Consider the following 19,928-nt stretch of genomic DNA (forward strand, 5'->3'; position numbering starts at 1 on the left):
TCAACTAAAGCTTTTCCCACATTTGTGACGTTTAGAAGCTTTTTCCCAGTTTGGGGGCTGGCTGCTGGTGAGAGGGAGAACTCTGAGGGCAGCTTCTCCCACACAGGAGGTGTGCACCGGCCTTCTCCCCAGTACGAAGTCTGCAGTGACTTACCGGCTTCTGGGGTGGGGTTCTCCTCACTCCCCGCCGGAGAAAGTCTACGTTGCCTTGTTAGCATTGGCTCACCCGCCCAGCCCGTCTTAGCTCAGAGCGCCAGAAAATGTCACTAGACTTTCTCTGAAGAGGCTTGTTCATTTCTGCTTCCTCTGTATCGTCCCATTTCAGATTCTCTTTCTTGATCTCAAAACCTGAAAGAACAGAAATACATCGAACTGTGGAGAAGGAAAACAATGGAATGAGGAAGGAGTTAACAACTACCTTTAAGAATAAATACAAATTAGAATTCTCATGTGATTCAGACTTCTGCTAATTAAAAGCCTAACTTCTTCTACTTGTAATATTTTTAAGCTCTAAATTCTGTGATCACAGGTAAATATACCCTAAGCTCCACCCACTTTTCTCCTATCACATCTCATTTTGGATGTTGTGACCCAGTGACAATGCTGAGGCTAGGAGTCACGCTCTGTGTCATCAGTGACTCTGTCTCAGTTCTTGAGTGACCCAGTTTCTGGGAGGAGTTACAAAAGACCACCCTGGGTTTGGCCAGCTCAAACAGGAAGAAAGCAAGTTCCTGGGCATTGGGTAACCCGGGCTTAGTTTTACAAGGAGTGTCAGCCCTAGAGGACAGAAGAGAGAGTCTGGGCTGGAGACCTGACTGGCAATCTAAGGAAGCAAGTTAAGTGGAACTCCAGGGAGGAAAAAAAATGACATGGACTCCATGAAAAAGGCTGGCAAAGCAACACTGGGGCTCTAACGTGCAAGGGGAATGATCCTCAAACACTATGAAAACCCGGCCTATATAAAGTCATACATGGAGATGATGACAAGGCCAGGAGCAGAACGGCTCCCTCTGAATGCTAAATAATGGCTGAGTGGACTGTACCATCCTTTGAGGATCAGAGCCAAGACTCTTACCACATCTGTTTGGGAACAGGTCTGGCAGGCCAGCCCTCCTAACTTCCTGGCCAGGATCCCTGAAGTCCTTTTCATCCCTGCCTGCACCATCCACAGTGGTACCTTCTCCAACATCTGTGGGCTCCCCATTCTGCTGGCTCAGCTCTCCAGCCTCGACATCACTTCCCTCTTGGCCAGAAACAGCATCACTTGCCATGGTAGGTGCAGAGGCCCAGGAGCTTGAAAGGGCACCTGTTTCCTTGTAAAGGATACAAGGCTCAGGCATGTAGCCTGTCCTCATATTGCAGTAACTCAACTGCAGTCTTTTGAACTTGGTGCAACTCTGCTCTGGGGTCCACAGAAACCCCTGCTCCTGGAGTCATTCCACCATGACCCTGTAGATCTGGCTGTTCTGATGATTGGTCTGGTGTTTTTCATAAAACTGAGAATAACTTGGAATGGCCAGGAGTATCTTGTTCTCTCCATAGATCCAGTGTACGCCTCCTGCCAGGAGTGATCAGACCACAGCAGACGGATACAGCAGTGCAGGGTTTTAGCAGCCCACAATGTCACATCCTAGTCTCTCAAACTATGCCACAAGATGACAGCCCTTCGAAGTCACACAGCAGCTCCTGCTAGGACATCACCCACGTTCCAGGGAGAATACAGTGCTCGATCCCCTGGCTAACATCATCTTCATTCTTTTATGTTCTGTTAACAAAATCCATGGATAACATCTGCTCACACAATTCACCATTTTTATCATTGAAAAGCACCTGACTTTGGCTTTCCAATTTCACAACAGCACATGTTTAGGTACTACTTTTCCCTTTGTGTAACCTGCATGTGGCCAAGTGAATGGCTATCCGTTGAGTGTCCACTCTAGCCTTCAACCCACATATCACCATCAGTGAGGGAACAGGAACCATCCTCAACTTATAGCTGGAAGACACGGCACAATGTTGGGGAGCAGTTTGCTTCTAGGTGATCAGCTCCAGGACGTGTGCAGAGAGGCCCTCACCGAGTGGCTCTGGAGTTTCCTGGCCTGGCTGCTTTCTGTCGGATTTGAGGTGTCTGAGCCCTTCGCTGTGTCCTCTCGCCCCACCTCTTTGTACTTCCCTTTGGGCATTGGCTTAGCCCTTTGGCCTCCACAACCCTGTCTGCCAAGCCACTGGGAGAACTGGAGGAGCCCTGTGAGGCCGGCAGATCTTCCTTCTCCTCCGCAAAGGCACAGGGCTCCTGGCTGCGGCCTCCCGTCCTTCGACAGTAACTGGCCCAGAGCTCCCAAACTGGTTCCACGCTGCTCCAGAGTCTGGTGGAAGCCTCGTTCACACAGAAGCTCGGCGACTTCCCGGCAGGGCTGGCTGCTTTGCGGGTGCACCTGGAGTTTCTCATGCAGCCAAGGCCACTGAGAACAGGCCAGAGAGTCCTGGTTTCCTCCTTAGCCCTGGGGTGGGGGAGGCTGTGTCTGTCCCATCGGCTGAGTCTGGCTGTTGTGCTTTCCCCTTGAATTTTTTCTTCTCCATTTGCTGGTTCATACACTTCCACTCCTCTCACTGCTGGGAGTCTGGCACCTTTTCCTCATGCTGAAGCCCTGAATATCTGGCATCCCTGTTCATACTCTGATCCACCCAGGATGACCTTCGGACCATGATCCAGGTTCCTTCTGCATGTGAAGATGCAGGAAGGAGACATCAAGGCTGCAGCCCATGGCAGAGCCTGTCTCTGCATCTGATGGTTAGGGAGGCTGCTCTGAGGAGGCACAGCCCAGATGGGGCAGAACTGATTTGGAAAAAGGCAAGAGATCAGTCCTGAAACTCTGAGAAAGGGATCTTGTTGCCTCCTGAAGGGCCTGGGCATAGAAGCTGACTGCCACAGTTGGATTGTTTTGTTTTTCAATCTTCTCTGCTACCCAGGCCACATCACAGCTGGGTGTGTGCACAGGTTCGCTCCTCTCTCCCCTGTTGCCCTCAGAGTCTGGGCCTCACTGGCTGCTGTCTGTCTCCAGCTCTGTGATGTTCTTGCTGCTTCTCTGTCTCCCTCTCCTGCTTATCTCCACCTCCCCACACCCTGTGTCCCCACTGTCTCTTCTCCCGATCTTGCTCACTGTCACGCATGCAGTCCATCCCTGTCCCGAGGTGGTGCTTTCCCTCCTTCAGTCTCTGTCTTTATTTCCTTGTCTTCTTTTCTCTGTGTCTTTGCCTACTCTGTGTTTTCCTGTTTTTTTCCTTCTTTCTTTACGTCACAGGCTCCCCACTGTCCCTCTGTCTCCTTTCCTCTTGGGTTCTTTCGGTCTCTCTCTTTCTCTCCGAACAACTGAACACATCCACTGTGGACCCAGAGGGAATGCGGACCCTTACCTAGTGAGGCATTTCTGTCATTCTTCTGTGTAGCATCCCTGCAGAGGGCCCTCTGCGTAGGGCCAAGGTGTGCGTGTCCTTCCTGATGGACAGATACGGTTCTGTCCTCACACGCGACTGGTCCCTGTAAAGACACCGGGGTCTGCTGCTGCCAATAAAATAGCACCACTCTAGCTTGCGGTGGGGAGTAGGGGCAGAGGCAGGACCACAGTTATCAGAGTGGGGCAAAACAGGGCAGGGGGAGGGGGCAGGATATAGCTCAGTGGTAGAGCGTGTGTTTAGCATGCACAAGGTCCTAGCTTCAATTCCCAGTACCTCCATTAAGATAAATAAACAAACCTAAATACCTCCCCCTACCCCCACCCCCAGAAAAAGAAACAAAGGGGGAGGTGAGGCCCCCAGGAGAAAGATCAGCATGGATAAAGACTCATGTGATGATGTCAGTGACAGGACAAGAAAACAACCCGAGAGAAACTTAATGGACCACAGAAAAATCTTTCCAGCATCTCCGGGAAAGAAGGAACTTAGGGTGAGAGTGAGTGCAAGGTGAGATGGGAACCCAAAGAAACAAAAGGTGTCAATCACAGCTCACCTGAGCCCTGTCTGGGCAGAGTACAGCACCTGTCTCCTGGCGTCCAAGGCCCCTCTTCTGAGGAAGGTTCCTGGGAACCTGCGGGGTGAGCCAGGCTGGGGGAGAAAACAGCCACTGCTAGAGGGCGCCTCCACATCGCAGCCACAGAGCAGGAGTTGCGAGTGGGGTGCCAGGCCAGCAGCAGCAGCAGCACCTGGGACTCATCAGAGGCACACATTCCTGGACCCCACCTCAGACCTGATGCTTCAGCAACTCTGGGGGTGAGGCCTGGGCATCCTTAGAGGGGTCTGATGCAGTCAAGTTTTGGGACCACTGCCCTAGCCAATGGCCTGTCTCTGTGTTAAGAAGTTCCTTTTTCCAGATTCCTCCTGACATAATGGCTTTAAAATTTTTTTTTCATTCTAAAGAAATATGTACATGTTGTATTTTTAAAATTTTTAATAGAATACTGGGAAGCAGGGAGGAAATGTCCCATTGCCCAGTCACCCAGGGGTAACCACAGTGCTCTTAAAAATACTGCAGGAACTCAATCCTTTTATTTTTCTTCAGACCAAGATAATATATTCTGTCCCAGATTCCCACCTTCAGGAATAGTACAAAGGAAATGGTGCATTTTGATGACTTCTTAACAGGACTTCAGAGGACACTCGGAGGTCTGTGACACTTTGGGATCCGAGCAGCCCGCAGGCACGGTGAGCTGAGGGAGCAGAACATGGAACAGAGTGAGTCCTGCCCCCCATCTGCTCAGACCGCAAAGCCTCATAAATCACACACCAAAGAGAACAGATGTTCCCAAGGGTTAACAAAAATGCTAAATGGCAAAGTTAGTGTATTTACTTTGCTTAAAAAGATACAAAAGCAAATAAACTCTTAGGTTTTCATTTCAACAGCAGAAGCTCGCCTTTTTAAACAGCATGAAGACACAATGTTTTCCTCTAGGAATTTGAGTTACATAAAGATGAGGTGGCTACAAAAACTACTTAGCAACTTGTAATGGCAGCTTTGAATTAAGCAGAAAAGGTAGCAGTGGCATTCAGGACGATCTAGAAATGTATGCAGCCAAAGTGCTTCCCTGAAAATAACTTAGAAAGATAGAGCCTTGCTCTGTCTGTGGAGGGGAATATACTCAGCCATAAAAACAAAGTCATGATATAGGCTGGAAATGTGATAAATGAGAGAGGCTAGAAACAAAAGGTAATATACTGTAGGATTCCATTTCTATGAAATGTCCAGAACAGGCAAATCAAAAAAGAGAGAATGAGGAGCAACTACTTAATGATATGGGATTTCCTTTTGGGGGCATGAAACTGTTTTGGAAAAAGATAGAGGTGGTGATAGTCCAGCATTGTGAATGTACTAAACCCAACTGAATTGCTCACTTGAAATGGCTAATTTTACATTAGGTGAATTTCACCTCAATTAATTTTAATTAAAAAATTTTTTTTCTAAAAACTTAAGACAGGGCAAAAAAAGAGCTAGGGAAGAAAGGCAAAACTAATAGGGAAAATGTATTTTGGAAGAGATTAAGCTGGATGGGGAAGGGGGTTATGTCTTCAAGTTTATGAAGAACTCCTCTGCCCAGGCAAGGTGAACATGCTCACCTTGAATAACAGCTGACCCAGGAGCAATAGAGTTAAACTGTAATTAAAGAGAACTGAACACACAAAGGATCTCCGCCCCTTATTGTAAGTGCTAGTATCATCAACTAAAATCTGAAATCTTGATTTTTGGGTGTATTTCAAAGACATTTAATCTGGTACCCAGGGGCGACTGGAACTCAGACCTGCATCTCCAGTAGGTGACTGTTCCTCCCCACCTCAGGTGAGGGCGGAGGCCCCTGCTCACCTTCTGCCTGTTCCCACGGTCTCTGGTGTGAGCTCCGGGACCCCGCTGCGGTCCATGCCTCCGGATGAAGCCCCTTTTCCAGGTGGGATCTCAGTGATTCTCTGGCTGCTCCCAAAGGGGCCGTCTCCTTATTGGGCACTTTCAAGTCCTTCCCAGAATCCGGGCCCTGAGAACAGAAATCATCTGTCACTACAAATTCTTACCTAAGTTGGGCTTGACAGCCCCTGAGAGTGGGATTAAGGAACAAAGTGAGACAGTCAAAGAGGAATATTCTCAGGGCCACTGTTAATAAAACAAAAATGAATGGAATTTGGCCACAATCACGTGGTGTCAAGTGATTTAGATCATTTACGTGAAAGTGCCCAGCATGGAGCCTGACACACAGAAGCGCTAAGAGCGGTGTGCCTTTGCTAAGTGGGAACGTCAGCCTTCACTTTAGAAAGCCCCTGTGGTCCCCGCACTGCTGCCCTTTCCTCTCCCCCAAATCCAGTCATCACCAAGTTCTACCTTCAGAAGATCCCCTTTCCATCCTTGCACCCCGCAGCCTGGTTCAGGACACTGTCCTCTGTCTGGACTGCTGGCATCGCCTGTTAACTGGCTGCCCTGCATCCTCTCTGCTACTGAACCCTCTAATCCATTCTCTCTCTACATGGAATACAGTAGGTAGCACGTATGATTTCGTCCGTCCCTGTTAACACTTGTCTGTGGCTTCCCACGGCATGCACAATAAAAGCCAAACTCCTCTCTACAGCCTGAGAAGCACAGCCTTCCCCTCTCACATCCCACACCACTCTCCTGATCCTGAAGCTCTAGCCACAAGCCCTGCCTTCTTTCTCAAACATGCCAAGTCCCCGGCAGCCTCAGGCTCTTGGAGTGCACTGTGCTCTGTGCCTGGAGAGCCTCCTCCCAGCTCCTAGCACAGCAGCTCCTCCTTCTCCCTCACATTTCAGCTCAGATGGCCTCTCAGAGAGGCCTGGCCCCCTAGCATCCCCCCTACGGTCATTCTCTATCAGATCACCCTGCTTATTCCTTCAGAGCACTCACTGTTTCCCCTGTGAAGTGTAGGCTCCAGCAACCCGGGGTCACACCTGTCTTGTTCACTGTAAAATCCCCAAAGCCTGGCATATTGTAGATACTTAAAATCAACTTTTTTCTTTCACTGCCGTCTTCATCCTTTAATTCCCAACCTCCTAACTCATCCTTAAAGTGACAGAGGAGAGAGACTGAGAAGCAGAGTTCCCAGAGGTTGCTGAAAGCTTCATGGGGCCCAGCGACCTCCTGGTAGCAGAACTGCCTGAAGCACTGGCGGGAAGCTTCAGAGTCAGGGCTGCTGCAGTGCAGGGATGACTTCTATCCCTGTGGGGACTCCTTGCTTGGGGACAGGTGTGCCTGAGGACTCCTGACTGCAGCCATGCTTTGCTTCAACTGACTGGCTCACTGGTTGCCACTTGCCCCCTGCAGATCAGATTCTATCCCTTTTCTTATCACTGGGAAGTGGTTCTCCTGGGTACCAGTGAAAAGTGTGTCTTTCTGGATTCAGAGACATGAGCACATCCTAGGTGTGCAGATTCAGTTGAAAAAGGCTCACCTCTAAAGTGAGGCTGAAGAGAGTGGAAAAAGACAGCATAAAACCATCCCACAGGCCTTCACTCTGGTTCTTACAGTTCCTTCCTATCCTTTCCCTTTACTCCCTCTTCAATCCAAGCTAAGGAGCCAAAGCAATAAAAATATCAACAACAACAAAAAAAGTTTTCTCCCTAGCCAATATTCTGTGGATGAATTCCTTAAACTGCTGCTCAGTGTAGTCCAGCTGTTCTTTCTCACGTTCCCCACATGCCTGGGTCTTGTCCCTGCTCTCCTTACCCTCAGAAGCCTGGACCCACCCTCCCAAAGGCCACCTCTTCTTAAAGAGGGAAAAGTATTACCCTTTTCTTCACTATCAGGCCGTTCTCCCACCACACACACACACATACCACCACCACCACACACACACACACACACACACACACACACACACACACACACGATGTGGATGATAAATGATTGTTCTGGTTTGCTCTTGTTTTCCAGCATTCCCTTTGCTCACAGCAGCATCTCCCTTTGTGAAAGAGCCTCTCCCTATTAGTCGTGCCCGGTCAGGCTACTCATTTTAGTACCCTTCCCCCAACCACAGGAGTGGGTGACTGACACAGGCTGGGCCTGTCAAAATTCTTCTCTGCGATTTTCCACACAGGTGGGGTGAGAAAAGTCCGAATTTCCCGGAAATTGCTAAACTGGGACGATGTAAGATGGGAGCTTTCTGCAGTTCTGTCCCACTCTCCAGTCCATTCCTCCTCCACCAAAGGGGTGAGCTTGTTTACAGGAGTTTAAAAAAAAAAAAAAAACTTTTAAAATCATGGATTCAGGTTGAATAGCCTTCACTTATATTCTCTTTACATTTCAATGCAGCAGGAGGGGCTAGAGAAAGCAAAGGCATTGTTGTTAATGGTCCTTTTTAACGAAAAACGAGCGTCACAGAGCATCGTTCCTCAGCAGCAAGGCCAGGGCTAGAACCTGTACTCCTAGCCTTACACATTTTCATACAACCCACACCTTCTCTGGTTGAAGAATAATTTAAGAAATGCTGTCCTAGTTTCATGTAGAAGGCGGAGCCTGCCTTCGTCCTGACCCCTAACATTTCATTCATACTTAATTTAAAAATACTCCTCTCTCAAAGATGTGTTTCTTTCTGGTGACAATCCACTCAGCGGAAAACAGGATGAGGATGGGGAGTCGGGTTGATTCACTTTTCACTCGGCAAGGATGCACTGAGTATTCCTGGTGCACTCGGTGCTAGGGGTAGGTACAGTGGCTGAAGAGGAATAGGAGAACAAGTCCTCCGGCTTCTGCTGCAGCGAGCCGGGGGTCACTTGCCGAAGGGAGCCTAGCTTCGGGCACAGAGATCAGGACGGCTCCGGCTGGCTCGGATGGGTCGCGCACCGGGCGAAAGGCCGGGTCGCAAGAAGGTGACCGCGGAGAGTGTGAGGGGCGCCCGGCCTTGGCCCAGCTGCCTCTGAGACGACTGCCAGCTGCAAGCGGCTCGCCGGCCTGCGTGAAGCCCAGCCGCGAGCCCCTGGCCGCCAGGAAGCGGAGCACTCCCCGGACGCGCGGATTCCCGACTCCCCAAGCTGGCTCAGCAGCGGGGCTAGTAGTCTGAGCCGGGAACCTGGCTGCAGCGAACCCACTGCGCTTGCTCGCAAGTCGTACCAGCGGACTACAACTCCCGGAGTGCACTGCGCCGTTCTCGCCAGCATCGACAGACCCAGCAGCCAATAGGCCAGAGAGAATGCCCTCGAAGAGCCAATCCCTCTTGGGAGAAGGCGGGCCCTCCCGTAGCGTACGTGGTTCCTCAGCCGCCAGTGGGAGTGTCCGTGACAAGCGGCTTCTGCCCCGCCCCCGGCCCTGGCTCCGGGTTCCTGGTCCCAGGTCCCCAGAGAGGTGAGTCCGCTGCAGGTGGGCGCGGGGTGCAGTTCTGTCAGCGCCGCTGCCGTCGCAGGTGCCTTCCCGAGCTCGCACCCGGCCACGTAGCTGAGCCGCGCTCCAGAGTGCTGCAGCTTCGCCAAACCCCAGGACCAGCTGGGGCGCGGAGTCGGATCGGTGAGCCCTCAGAGGCCGGACCGGCTGGGCCTCGGAGCCTTGGGGGCGAGCAGCTGCCGCGCCCCCGTGTACCTTACTCACCAGCAGGAGGCTGCCGCCAGCTGCTAACCCCCGGCGCGCGCCGTGGCCTTCCTGGGCTCACCCTGTAGCGCCCGGCGAAGTGCTGACGGTCGGCCTAAGGAGGATGCGGGGGAGTTGTGCAGACTACCTGGATGACAACATCAACTTTTCCCAGGGATTCCTACCAGCCTGTTAGGTCTGGTTGCGCATTTGCTCTGAGACCTCGTATGCTTGTCGCTGAAATAAAAGCGGTATTTTTCCCAGTTTCCTTTTAGGACATTATGACTTTCCCCGTTTGCAAAACAGTTGAGTAAATTGGCAGAAGAACAGACTCTTCCCACTCCCAGGGACTGTGTCGTCTTCAGGAGTTTGGGGTCAAGGCTGACGAATGAGGAGGCTCTGTTTGCATCCTTTCCTCCCCAGCATCCTCAGAGGAGCTTCGTTTCTACCATCTTTATAGCATTCAGGGCCATGATCCCGAAGGCTTGAGCTGTTTACAAGGAGAGAGAAGCTGCCTCCTGAGCCCCAAAATGGCAGCTAAAATGGAGATAACTTTGAGCTCGCAGACCCACATTCAGGCTTCCTCGAAGCAAGAGAGACATATAATAGCAAGGCTAGAAGATAAAAGGGAGCCCGCCTTGCAAAAAGAGTGGCCCGATCCAGAGCTCTCCCGCCAGAATTTTAGACGGTTTTGTTATCAAGAGGTGTCTGGACCCCAAGAGGCACTCTCTCGGCTCCGGCAGCTCTGCCGTCAGTGGCTACAGCCCGAGGTGCACACCAAAGAGCAGATTTTGGAGCTGCTGGTTCTGGAGCAGTTTCTGAACATCTTGCCCCCAGAGATCCAGGCTCGGGTCAGACATCGATGTCCAATGAGCAGCAAGGAGATTGTGACCCTGGTGGAAGATTTTCACAGAGCAGCCAAGGGACCAAAGCAGTGGGTAAGGAGGGTCCTCTCTTAATACCTGGAGGATTTCTTTTTCATCTGGAGAGTGTTTGATCTCTGGATCTTTCCCTAGATAGACCAAGTCCAGACTTAAAATGTTGCTTCTGGCCTCTATTTGGAACCTACCCGCTACCACGCTACCCTCCCACTCCCCAGGGAAATGTAACAGGTTTGCAGAAAACTGAGCCACTTGCATTCCAGTGAGAAAGCAGAGGATCAACTAGGGTTCTCGAATCTTTGCCCACAGGTCTCCTCCCACCCATTTCTCTTGAAGTTTCCCCACAATCAAGATTCTTAGCAGACAGGGTCATCCTGCTGGGTCAGATCTGATTTGGGGGAACTTTATTAGACCTTGTCCCAGTGAAGTATCTTGAACATTGACTTTGAATCAGGAAGTTACAGCTCAGCTGGCCGGTATTCCTTCCAACCCCCACCCCCAAGTCAGACCCCAGTAGGAGCCTCGGGAGGAAGCAAACAATCATGAAGTGCTTTGTGCTTTGTGAAATGGAAGCAGTTAGGGAACAAGGGTAGGGCAATTCTCTTATAGCCCCACTACTGCTGAGATCTTACCAGGAGAGCCTTGGGCAGAACAATTCATTAGATAAGGATGGTTTTTAATGGCCTCCACCCTACTGCTTCCTGATCCTACAGGGCCTGTTTCCAGCAGAAGCAGGGAGGCAGGTGGGCATATGGTAGGAATCTGCTGGGTCAGTGTCATGGCTGGCCCCACTCTCTGATGACTTTGACTCCAAGCCTTGAGAAAGGCCCAAGCTTTGGGGACAGCCACTCAGGAAGTATCGGCTGATTTGAAGTAGCCTCCATTCTGCATGTCCTCTCCTTTGAGAGTTTCAGCAGTCTCCATCAAAGTTGACCAACAGGCCATTATCAGAAATTCCCAGGGTAAAGCAGTCATTACAGGCAAGTGAGAGGTCACGCTGCCCTGCGTCAGTCCTTAGTCTGTGCTCTAATGCATGGGGCTTGTTCCTAGGTGGCTGTTTGTATGCAGGGCCAGAAGGTGCTCTTGGAGAAAACCGGATCCCAGCTTGGAGAACAGGAACTGCCAGACTTCCAACCGCAAACTCCTAACAGATATCCCCGGGAGAGCTCTCTGGAGGAGACTTCCCGGGCAGGATCTCAGGACCAGCAGAGCCCTCCTCATTGGGAAAAATCCCCACTCCTCCAGGAACCTACCCCTATGTTGGATGGGACAGGTAAGCACTTTGTGCCTCTTCTGGCCTCTCATTAGCCCTTTATCTCCCTCAAAGCATCTCATGGTTCTAAAAAACCATAGACCAGGTGTTGGTTTTTTTTTTTTTAATTTGTATGTAAAGTAGATCTTTATTACCTAACAAATTTCATTCATTAGAATGGTGGTGATACTGTGCGTAAGAAGTGTGCTTTTATCATTTTCTGTTGATGACTATCTGACAGTTCAGTGCACAACAGGATTATTCTAGTGCTGACTTTTCTCTGTCCCTTTCAGAGCTCCTTGTAGTGAAGACAAATCCAAATATGTTCACTGACGAACTTCCATTCAAGCTGCAGCTGAGTTTCATCACTTAAAATAGTCCCTTGTTTAGAAGGGGCCTGGACGAGTTTCTGTTCATTAGAGGAAAAGCCCCTCTCCATGCTATTTTCTGCCTGTCTCTCCTCTTGTGACATTGTCTGGACTTTAAACCCCTGTGTCCCTTTCCTTATCTGTCCCTGGTACAATGCCAGTATAATTGCTGGCCCTGCTCTACACAGTCCTATGATTTCTAAGACTGAATGACAGTGACACTTCGGCTGGTCTTGGTGATGTGAATAAGGATATAGTCAACAGGTTAGAGAAGAGGGTTGCAAGAAGGCTAGAGCCTTGATGCCTTAAGAGTTGCTACATTCAGTCAAACGCTTTGATTTGATTATTCTCAAAACTGAGGAACGGAGAAGACTTACCTAGGGCACCCAGCAGGAAGGCCTTGTGAACCTGGCCGAGGCCCTGCCGCATAGCCCATGGCCTTCATGGTCCTGAAGAAAGTGGACCACACGTCCTTACTTCTCCTGCCTCAGCAGAGGCAGCTGGGTGTGTGTGCTGTCTCTGACTCCTGTTATTTGATAACAGGAGGCTGAATTCTCATGCCCCTCGTCCCTAAGACCCAAAAGTGCCTCCCTTTAGAGCTGCATCATCAAATGCAGTTCCACTCACCACGTATGGCTATTTACATTTTATTTATTGATATAGTTCATATACTATAAAATTCACCCTTTTAAAGTATGCACAGTTCCGTGGCTTGTCATAGATTCACACACTTGTGCAGCCATCACCACTCTCTAATTCCTGTATATTTTCATGACCTCAAAAAGAAACCCATACCCATTAGCAGTCACTGTCCATCCCCAACTCTCCAGCTCCTGGCAACCGCTATATACTTTCAGCTTCTGGATTTGTCTGTTCTGGACATTTTGTTGTCCAGAATCATACAACATGTGCTCTTTTGTGACCAGTTTCTTTCATTTAGCATAATATTTTAAGGTTCATCCATGTCATAATGTGTGTCAGTACTTCATTCCTTTTTATGGCTGAATGATATTCCATTATATGGCCATTTTGTTTGTGTATCAGTTGATGAACACTTGGGTTGTTTTACACTTTGGGGCTATGATGAATATACCGCAGTGAACATTTCTGTACAAATTTTTGTGTAGACGTATGTTTTCATTTCTCTTGGGTATATACTGAGGAGTGGAATTGCTGGATCATATGGTAATGCTACATTTAACCTTTTGAAATTAGACTTTTCCAAAGTGTCTGTGCCATATTACACCCAGCAGTCTAGGAGGATTCCAGTTTCTCTACATCACTGTTGACACCTGTTATTGTCAGTCTTTTTGATTACAGCCATCCTGTTAGGCATGAGGTGGTATCTCATGGAGGTTTTCAGTTGTTTCCCTAATGACTAGTGATGCTGAGCATCTTTTCATTTGCCTGTTGGCCAGTTGTATATCTTCTTTGGATAAATATTCAGATCCTTTGCTCATTTTTAAATTGGGTTTCATTCAGGACTTTGAATATATCTTGCCACTCCCTTCTGGCCTGTAGTGTTTGTGTAGAGAAATCAGCTGAGAGCCTTATGGGGGTTCCCTTGTAACTCACTCTTTGTTTCCTCTCTTGCTGCCTTTAGGATCATTTTTTTATCCTTGACTCTGGCCATCTTGATTAGGATATGTCTTGGTGTGGGTCTATTTGGGTTCTTCCTGTTTGGGACCCTCTGAGCTTCCTGTACTTGGATATCTGATTCCTTCTTTAGGTTTGGGAAGTTTTCAGTCATGATTTCTTCCAATACCTTTTCAATCCCCTTTGATCTTCCCCTTCTAGAACCCCTACTATGCGTAGATTGGCACACTTTATATTATCCCATAGGTCCCTTATGTTGTTTTCATTAGATTTTATTTGTTTTTCCCTCAGCTGTTCTGATTGGGTGCTTTCTGTTGTCCTGTCTTCTAGGTCACTTATTTGTTTCCCTGCATTATCTAGTCTGCTTTGTACAGCCTTTAGGTCAGCTCTCATCTCAGCCAATCAGTTTACCAATTCTACTTGGCTCTTCTTTATAGCTTCAATTTCATTTTTGACATATTTTACGTCTCTAAACACTATCTTTTTTAGTTCCTTCAGTACTTTGATCACTCCTTTTTTGAAATCTTGATCTAGTAGGCCATCAATGTCTATTTCATTGATCGTTCTTTCAAGGGTTTTCTCTTGCTCTTTTAATTGGGAGTGGTTCCTCTGCTTCTTCGTCTTGCTCATATCTCTCTGGCATTGTGGCTTAAGGAGTATCAGTTATCTATTGTGGTCCTTAAGGAGTTTATTTATTTATCTGTCTAAAGCCTATGCAGGAATAAAATTTTAAAAAAGAGAATTTTAAAAGAAGGGAGAAAACAAAGGTTTGAAAATAGTCTATAATCAAATAGAAGAGCAAGTTGAAGCAGAATAGCAATCGAGTGGAGATGTCTTTTAAAAACCTTAAAAAAAGGAGAAAAAATTTTAAAAAACCCAATATTTAAAACCTGTGTATAATCAATAACAGGAGATCAAAACCAAGAAAAATAAAAATGAAATGAGGTGGAATTTTAAAAATAATAATAATAAAAGATTTTTTAAAAATTTAGAAGGGATTAAGACTGTAGAAATATACAATTGTTTAAAAAGTAAAGATTAAAAAGGTAATAGAAAATAGACTAGATTAAAAAAAAAACAGTCCATGAACTGAGGAGAAAAAAAGCAGAAATAAGATGAAAAATTTAGGTTAAATAAAACAGCCCAATTTTCTAATTAGAAACAGATTAAAGAATATATTTGTAGCATCTACCTATATCACTGTTTTAATTAAAGATGCTTTTCATATGAAAATATTCATTATTATAAGGCAATCTATAGGTGAATAAATGTTTCAAATTAAAAAAATAAAAAATAAAAATAAATAAATTGGATTGATCTTTTCATTGTTGTGGTAAGAGTTCTTTATATAATCTGGATACTAAACCTTTATATATAATTTGCAAATATTTTCTCCCATTCTGTGGGTAGTCTTTTTACTTTCTTCCTATTTTTTTAATTTAATTTTTTTAAATTTATTTTTTATCTTTTTTAGTTTCTTGATAGTATCTTTTAAAGCATAAATGTTTTGGATTTTGAGGAGGTCCAATTTATTTTTTCTTTGCTGGCTTGTACTTTTGGTGACATATCTAAAATACTGTTGCCTAATCCAAAGTCACAAAGATTTATACCATTGTTCTGTTCAGAGAGAGATAGGTTTAGCTTTTATGTTTAGGTCTTTGATCCATTTTGAGTTAATTTTTGTATATGTTGTGAGGTGGGGGTCCAACTTCATTCTTTTGTATGTGGAAATCCAGTTGTCCCAGCACCACTTATTGAAAAGACTATCCTAAAAAAAAAAAAAAAGAGAGAGAGAGAGAGAGAGAGAAAGAAAAGACTATCCTTTCCCCCTTGTTTTGTCTTAACAACCTTGTTGAAGGGCAATTGACCATAATTGTGTGGGCTTCTTTTAAAATCTGAATTTAAATGAATTAAAATTAAATAAAATTAAGAATTCAGCTTCTCAGTCACACTAGCCACATTTTAAATACTCAGTAGCCACATGTGGCTAGTGGCTGCCATATTGAATAGTGTGCGTGTGTGCACACAAACACAAATTTTCCACATGGCAGGAATCCTATTGGCTGGCACTGCTCTAGATCCTCCCATTTGCCCACAGGCTACTCCAGCTCATTTCTATCCTGATTCTTAATCCTGGTGGTCAGAAGTTGTGGAGTTTCTGTAATTAGAGTACATGTCTGGCCCATATCCCAGTTTCCAATCACCTATGCTGTCAACTTTGTAATGGAACACACCACACTTGCTGGATTTACCGTTACTTGAAGAGACAGTGGTGGTCATTCAGTATCCAGTGTAAGTGAGGGTCTGTTTGCAGTGCTGAAATTTTGCCCCTCTTCCTTCTTTTCATTCAGTAGGCAATACTCAGTTCTGATGGGTTTGCTTTTCCGGTTTCTCCTTTCCTAAACCTTTCCCTAAAGATAGGAAGGAGGGAGAGGTTGGAGACCTTGGTTCCTAACTTGAGTATAAATCAGAATCCCCCCAGGATTTCCCCCTGTTAACTGCAGACTTCCAGGTCCCACCCCCAGCGATCCTGGCTTAGCAGCCTTGGGGGAATGGGGCCCCCTACTTGTCCGACAGTGCCCCTAGTGAGTCTAAAGTAAGTCGCCAAGTGGAGAACCACACTTGAAGGAACTTCGCAGTGTATTTCATAACTCTTTTGCCGTGGTGCTTTCTTCAAAGCCTGGAAATGAAACATATCCTTTCTAATTATAGAGGCCCCCAGAATGAAAAATGACAACAAGGAAAATCCACGGCCAGAGGGGGCGAACGGAGCAGAGCTGGGCGCGGTGTCCGCGGGCAGATCCAAGGGGAGTGGTCCACGGAGCCCCAAACCCAGAGGGGCGGACGGGAGCGAGCCCCGCTTGTCCCGGCGGCAAGGTAGCCCCCCAAACGCTCAGAAGCCATTTGCCCCCTGCCGGAGGCGTTGCAGGGAGCTGGAGTACGTCAGCAGCCCCCTGAAGAGCCACCCTCTGAGAGAACTGAAGAAAAGTAAGGGCGGCAAGAGAAGCCTGAGCGGCCGTTTGCAGCGTCGCGGCCACCAGGCCACCCGCTCGGCCAAGAAACCGTACAAATGTGAGGACTGTGGGAAAAGCTTCACGTGGAATTCCGAGCTGAAGAGACACAAGCGGGTCCACACGGGCGAGCGGCCCTACACGTGCGGGGAGTGTGGGAACTGCTTCGGGCGCCAGTCCACCCTGAAGCTCCACCAGAGGATCCACACTGGGGAGAAGCCCTACCAGTGCGGCCAGTGTGGGAAAAGCTTTCGCCAGAGCTCCAACCTCCACCAGCACCACCGGCTGCACCACGGGGACTGACTGCGAGGGCCACGTGCTCTCCCATCAGAAGGAAGGTACCGGCCTCGCCCTCCCCCTGACTTGCATGTAAATCACAAAGCCTGTCTGCGTGACTTACAAGGAAAGCAGGAGGTCCCCTGAGGGGTGGTTGGCACCCCTGGGGCTGGTGAGGAGGCCGGAAGATGCTGACGGGGATGTCACCACACACGGGGATGTGGCGACTGCAGTGATGGAGAAGAGGTGGCAGGTGTGGGCGCTGGGTCAGAGAGCACCAGGGTGTCTGTTGGAGAGCAGGGAGTCACTACTGAGGGAAAACCAGGACAACCCCGCAGGTGTCCCCAGCGCTTCGATGTCAAAGCTCCCCCATGCTGCTTCCTTTATCCTCTAAATATGTCCAAGGATAAGTTCTGTATAGAGTTATGCACTTGCCCTCGTACCAGACAATCTTTATCACACGCACACTCCTTTAATAAAGATGAGTGATCCACGTGCACTTCAAGGCAGAAGTTCATTGGAATATAAATCCCCTAATATTCTTCCCATGGTTCCTGGCTTTTTGTGACACAGGACACATGAAGTGGCAGTGTGGTCATTCCTTTTGTGAGGAGAGGGGTAGTAGACAGTGCTTTCACCAAAATAAATACAAACACACACACACACTCTGAGGGATCTTTTTATATCAGAGCACCTTTGATTGGGGGACAAGAAAATCCCAGCTTCTGCACCCCGACCTGTAGCTATAGGGAAAAGATAACAAGAAGCAAACAGCAGAGCCACCCCTCATCACAGAGGAGATACCAGGGTGAAAATCAGCTCTTCGGAGGTCTCAGGGCTTAGTGTAGTGAATAAATGATCCACATTGTGCAACCACTACCAAAAAGTTAAAAAAAAAAAGAAGAAGTAGTGGATATGGGTGTAGACCACTAAGGACACAGCAAAGGGAATCCTTACTACCCTCCTTGCTCCCTCAGGCCAGTAGCTTCAAGAATAACAAAATGATTCAGGTGATGAAAATGTTCTGAAACGGAGTCATTTCAGTACGTGTGCTAAAAATCATTGAAATATCCATCAATTTTATGCTGTGTAAGAGAGACCTCAGTGCAGTTCCTGAAAATGACAAAACGTTTTATCTCAAATGTTTTGAGTCCTAGAACTAGGCCTGAGGGATCTTCTAATCCCACCCCCTCATATTTCAAAATGTACATTGTAACCCACTCAGCGGACAATGCTTCATCACGCTGGGCAAGCCAGCCGATCTCCCAGTTTAGAGAAGACTCTTGGTGGACGGTGCTCTACCTCAAACAAAACAGGAGCAGGTCGTGTTCTTTCTAAAGCATCAGTATTCTTGAGTGATTGCAGTCACCTCAGGGCTGTGGCCTGTGCTATTGTGTGTCCCCCAAGAATCTCAGGTTCCTCCCACTGCAGAGGGATAAGGGCACATGTGTGCATCCTTGACCCCCGAGTCTTTGCACACACTGTTCCCTTTGCCCTTAGGACCCGCCACCCCCTCTCCCTCCCCACCTCCCAGCTCTCAAAAGAGTTGTCAGCTCCGCAGAGCCTTCTCTAGTCAGACATGGATGTCACCTTGTGTCATGAGCCCCCTGCTCCACTCTGCACACCCATGGCACTCAACCTGGGAGCAGATTTGCTCCCCAGAGGGCATTTGACAATGCCCGAGAACATCGTTGGTGGCTATGACTTGGGGGAAGGGAGGGGAACCCCTGGCCTCTAGTGGATAAAGACCAAGGATGCAGCCAAACATCCTGGGGTGCACAGGACAGCCTCCAAATAGAATCATCTCCACCAAAATGTCAGCAGTGTGAGGGGTGGGGAACAGTGCCGTATGGATTAGAAGCTATTTAAGGTCGAGAAGCTTGGTTTTCCACCATTTTAGCTTTTAGGCTTTGCCCACACCCAGCGGAAAGAAACAGGTGTCGAGTAATTGAAGAGTCAAGGCGCTCTGCTCCACCCTCAGGACCCATTCCTGCCTGAATCAGATCCTGGTGGCAGTCTGTTGAATGCAGCAGACAAAACCTCTTGGCTTTTGGACAGAGAGAGACTTAGTGGACTCAGTGGTGAGTGAAGACAGGAACTCTCCCTTAAATAAGAGCTTTTTTAACTTAGACCCAGTGGTGCTTTATAGTTTTTGGTGGCACTTTAGACTAATCTGCTGTCCCTTTCCCAGCGACTGTGTTAAGTGTTAGAAGAGTTTATCGTTATTGTTAGGCCTGCCCCTTACCTCCCTCCTGTCACTGCCTCTCACCGGTCAGAGCCTCCTGATTCCTTATTCTGTTCCCACCTTTTTTTTCCCAGGCCAGTTTCACTGTTGCTTTTTTAAGAACTTCTCTAATCATACTTTGTATTAGTTTCCTATCTGTGCTGTAACAGATGACAACTTAGTGGCTTAAAAACAACACAAACAGCAGAGGGTGGGGGGCAGAGTATAGCTCAGTGGTAGAGCGCATGTTTGGCATGCATGAGGTCCTGGGTTCAATCCCCAGTGCCTCCATTAAAAAATATATAAAAATAAAACAATACAAATATCTTCTCTTATAGTTCTGGAAGTCAGAAGTCTGATATCAGTTTCACTGAGCAGAAATCAAGGTGTCAGCCAGGCTGGTTTCCTCTGGAAGCTCTGAGGGGTGAATCTGTTTCCTTGCCTTTTTCCAGCTGCTAGCAGCTACTGGTGTTCGTTGGCTTGTGGCCCCTTCCTCCATCTTCAAAGTGCATCCTTCCAGCCTCTCATCACATCACCTTCTCTTCTGACTCTGCCCTCCTGCCTCTCCCTTATGAGGACCTTTATGATTATATTGGGCCCACCCAGATAGTCCAGGATATCTCCCCATCCCTAGATTCTTAACCACATCTACAAAATCCCTTTTGCCATATAATACAACATTCACAGGTCCCAGGGATGAGGATGTGGCATCTGTGGGGGGACTGCAATTAGCCGACCACATCCCCCTATTGAATCAGTTTGGTTAGTCAAAG

At 47.9% G+C, this 19,928-nt stretch overlaps 2 protein-coding genes across 3 annotated transcripts; one reads left to right on the plus strand and one right to left on the minus strand.

Annotated features, from left to right (window-relative positions):
- Nucleotides 1-955: 955 nt before the first annotated feature.
- ZSCAN32 (zinc finger and SCAN domain containing 32) lies at nt 956-10,020 on the minus strand. Its single transcript, XM_032461058.1, is given in 10 exon segments — nt 956-1,067; nt 1,069-1,555; nt 3,409-3,538; nt 4,007-4,101; nt 5,852-6,017; nt 8,040-8,181; nt 8,645-8,778; nt 8,888-9,466; nt 9,630-9,662; nt 9,997-10,020. Coding segments are annotated over 10 exon segments (1,902 nt in total).
- Nucleotides 9,292-19,417, plus strand: ZNF174 (zinc finger protein 174). 2 transcript variants are annotated; one of them, XM_032461136.1, is made up of 3 exons: nt 9,292-10,485; nt 11,497-11,701; nt 16,357-19,417. In XM_032461136.1, the coding sequence occupies exons 1-3, from the start codon at nt 10,078-10,080 to the stop codon at nt 16,956-16,958; spliced, it is 1,215 nt and encodes a 404-aa protein (XP_032317027.1). In that variant the 5' UTR covers nt 9,292-10,077; the 3' UTR covers nt 16,959-19,417. The 2 variants fall into 2 exon arrangements, with proteins under 2 accessions (XP_032317027.1, XP_032317026.1); XM_032461135.1 differs by having other exon boundaries at nt 9,297-10,485; nt 11,479-11,701.
- The last annotated feature ends 511 nt before the right edge of the window (nt 19,418-19,928 follow it).

The sequence above is a fragment of the Camelus ferus genome, chromosome 18 (genome assembly GCF_009834535.1).
Source record: "Camelus ferus isolate YT-003-E chromosome 18, BCGSAC_Cfer_1.0, whole genome shotgun sequence".
NCBI classification, from domain to species: domain Eukaryota; kingdom Metazoa; phylum Chordata; class Mammalia; order Artiodactyla; family Camelidae; genus Camelus; species Camelus ferus.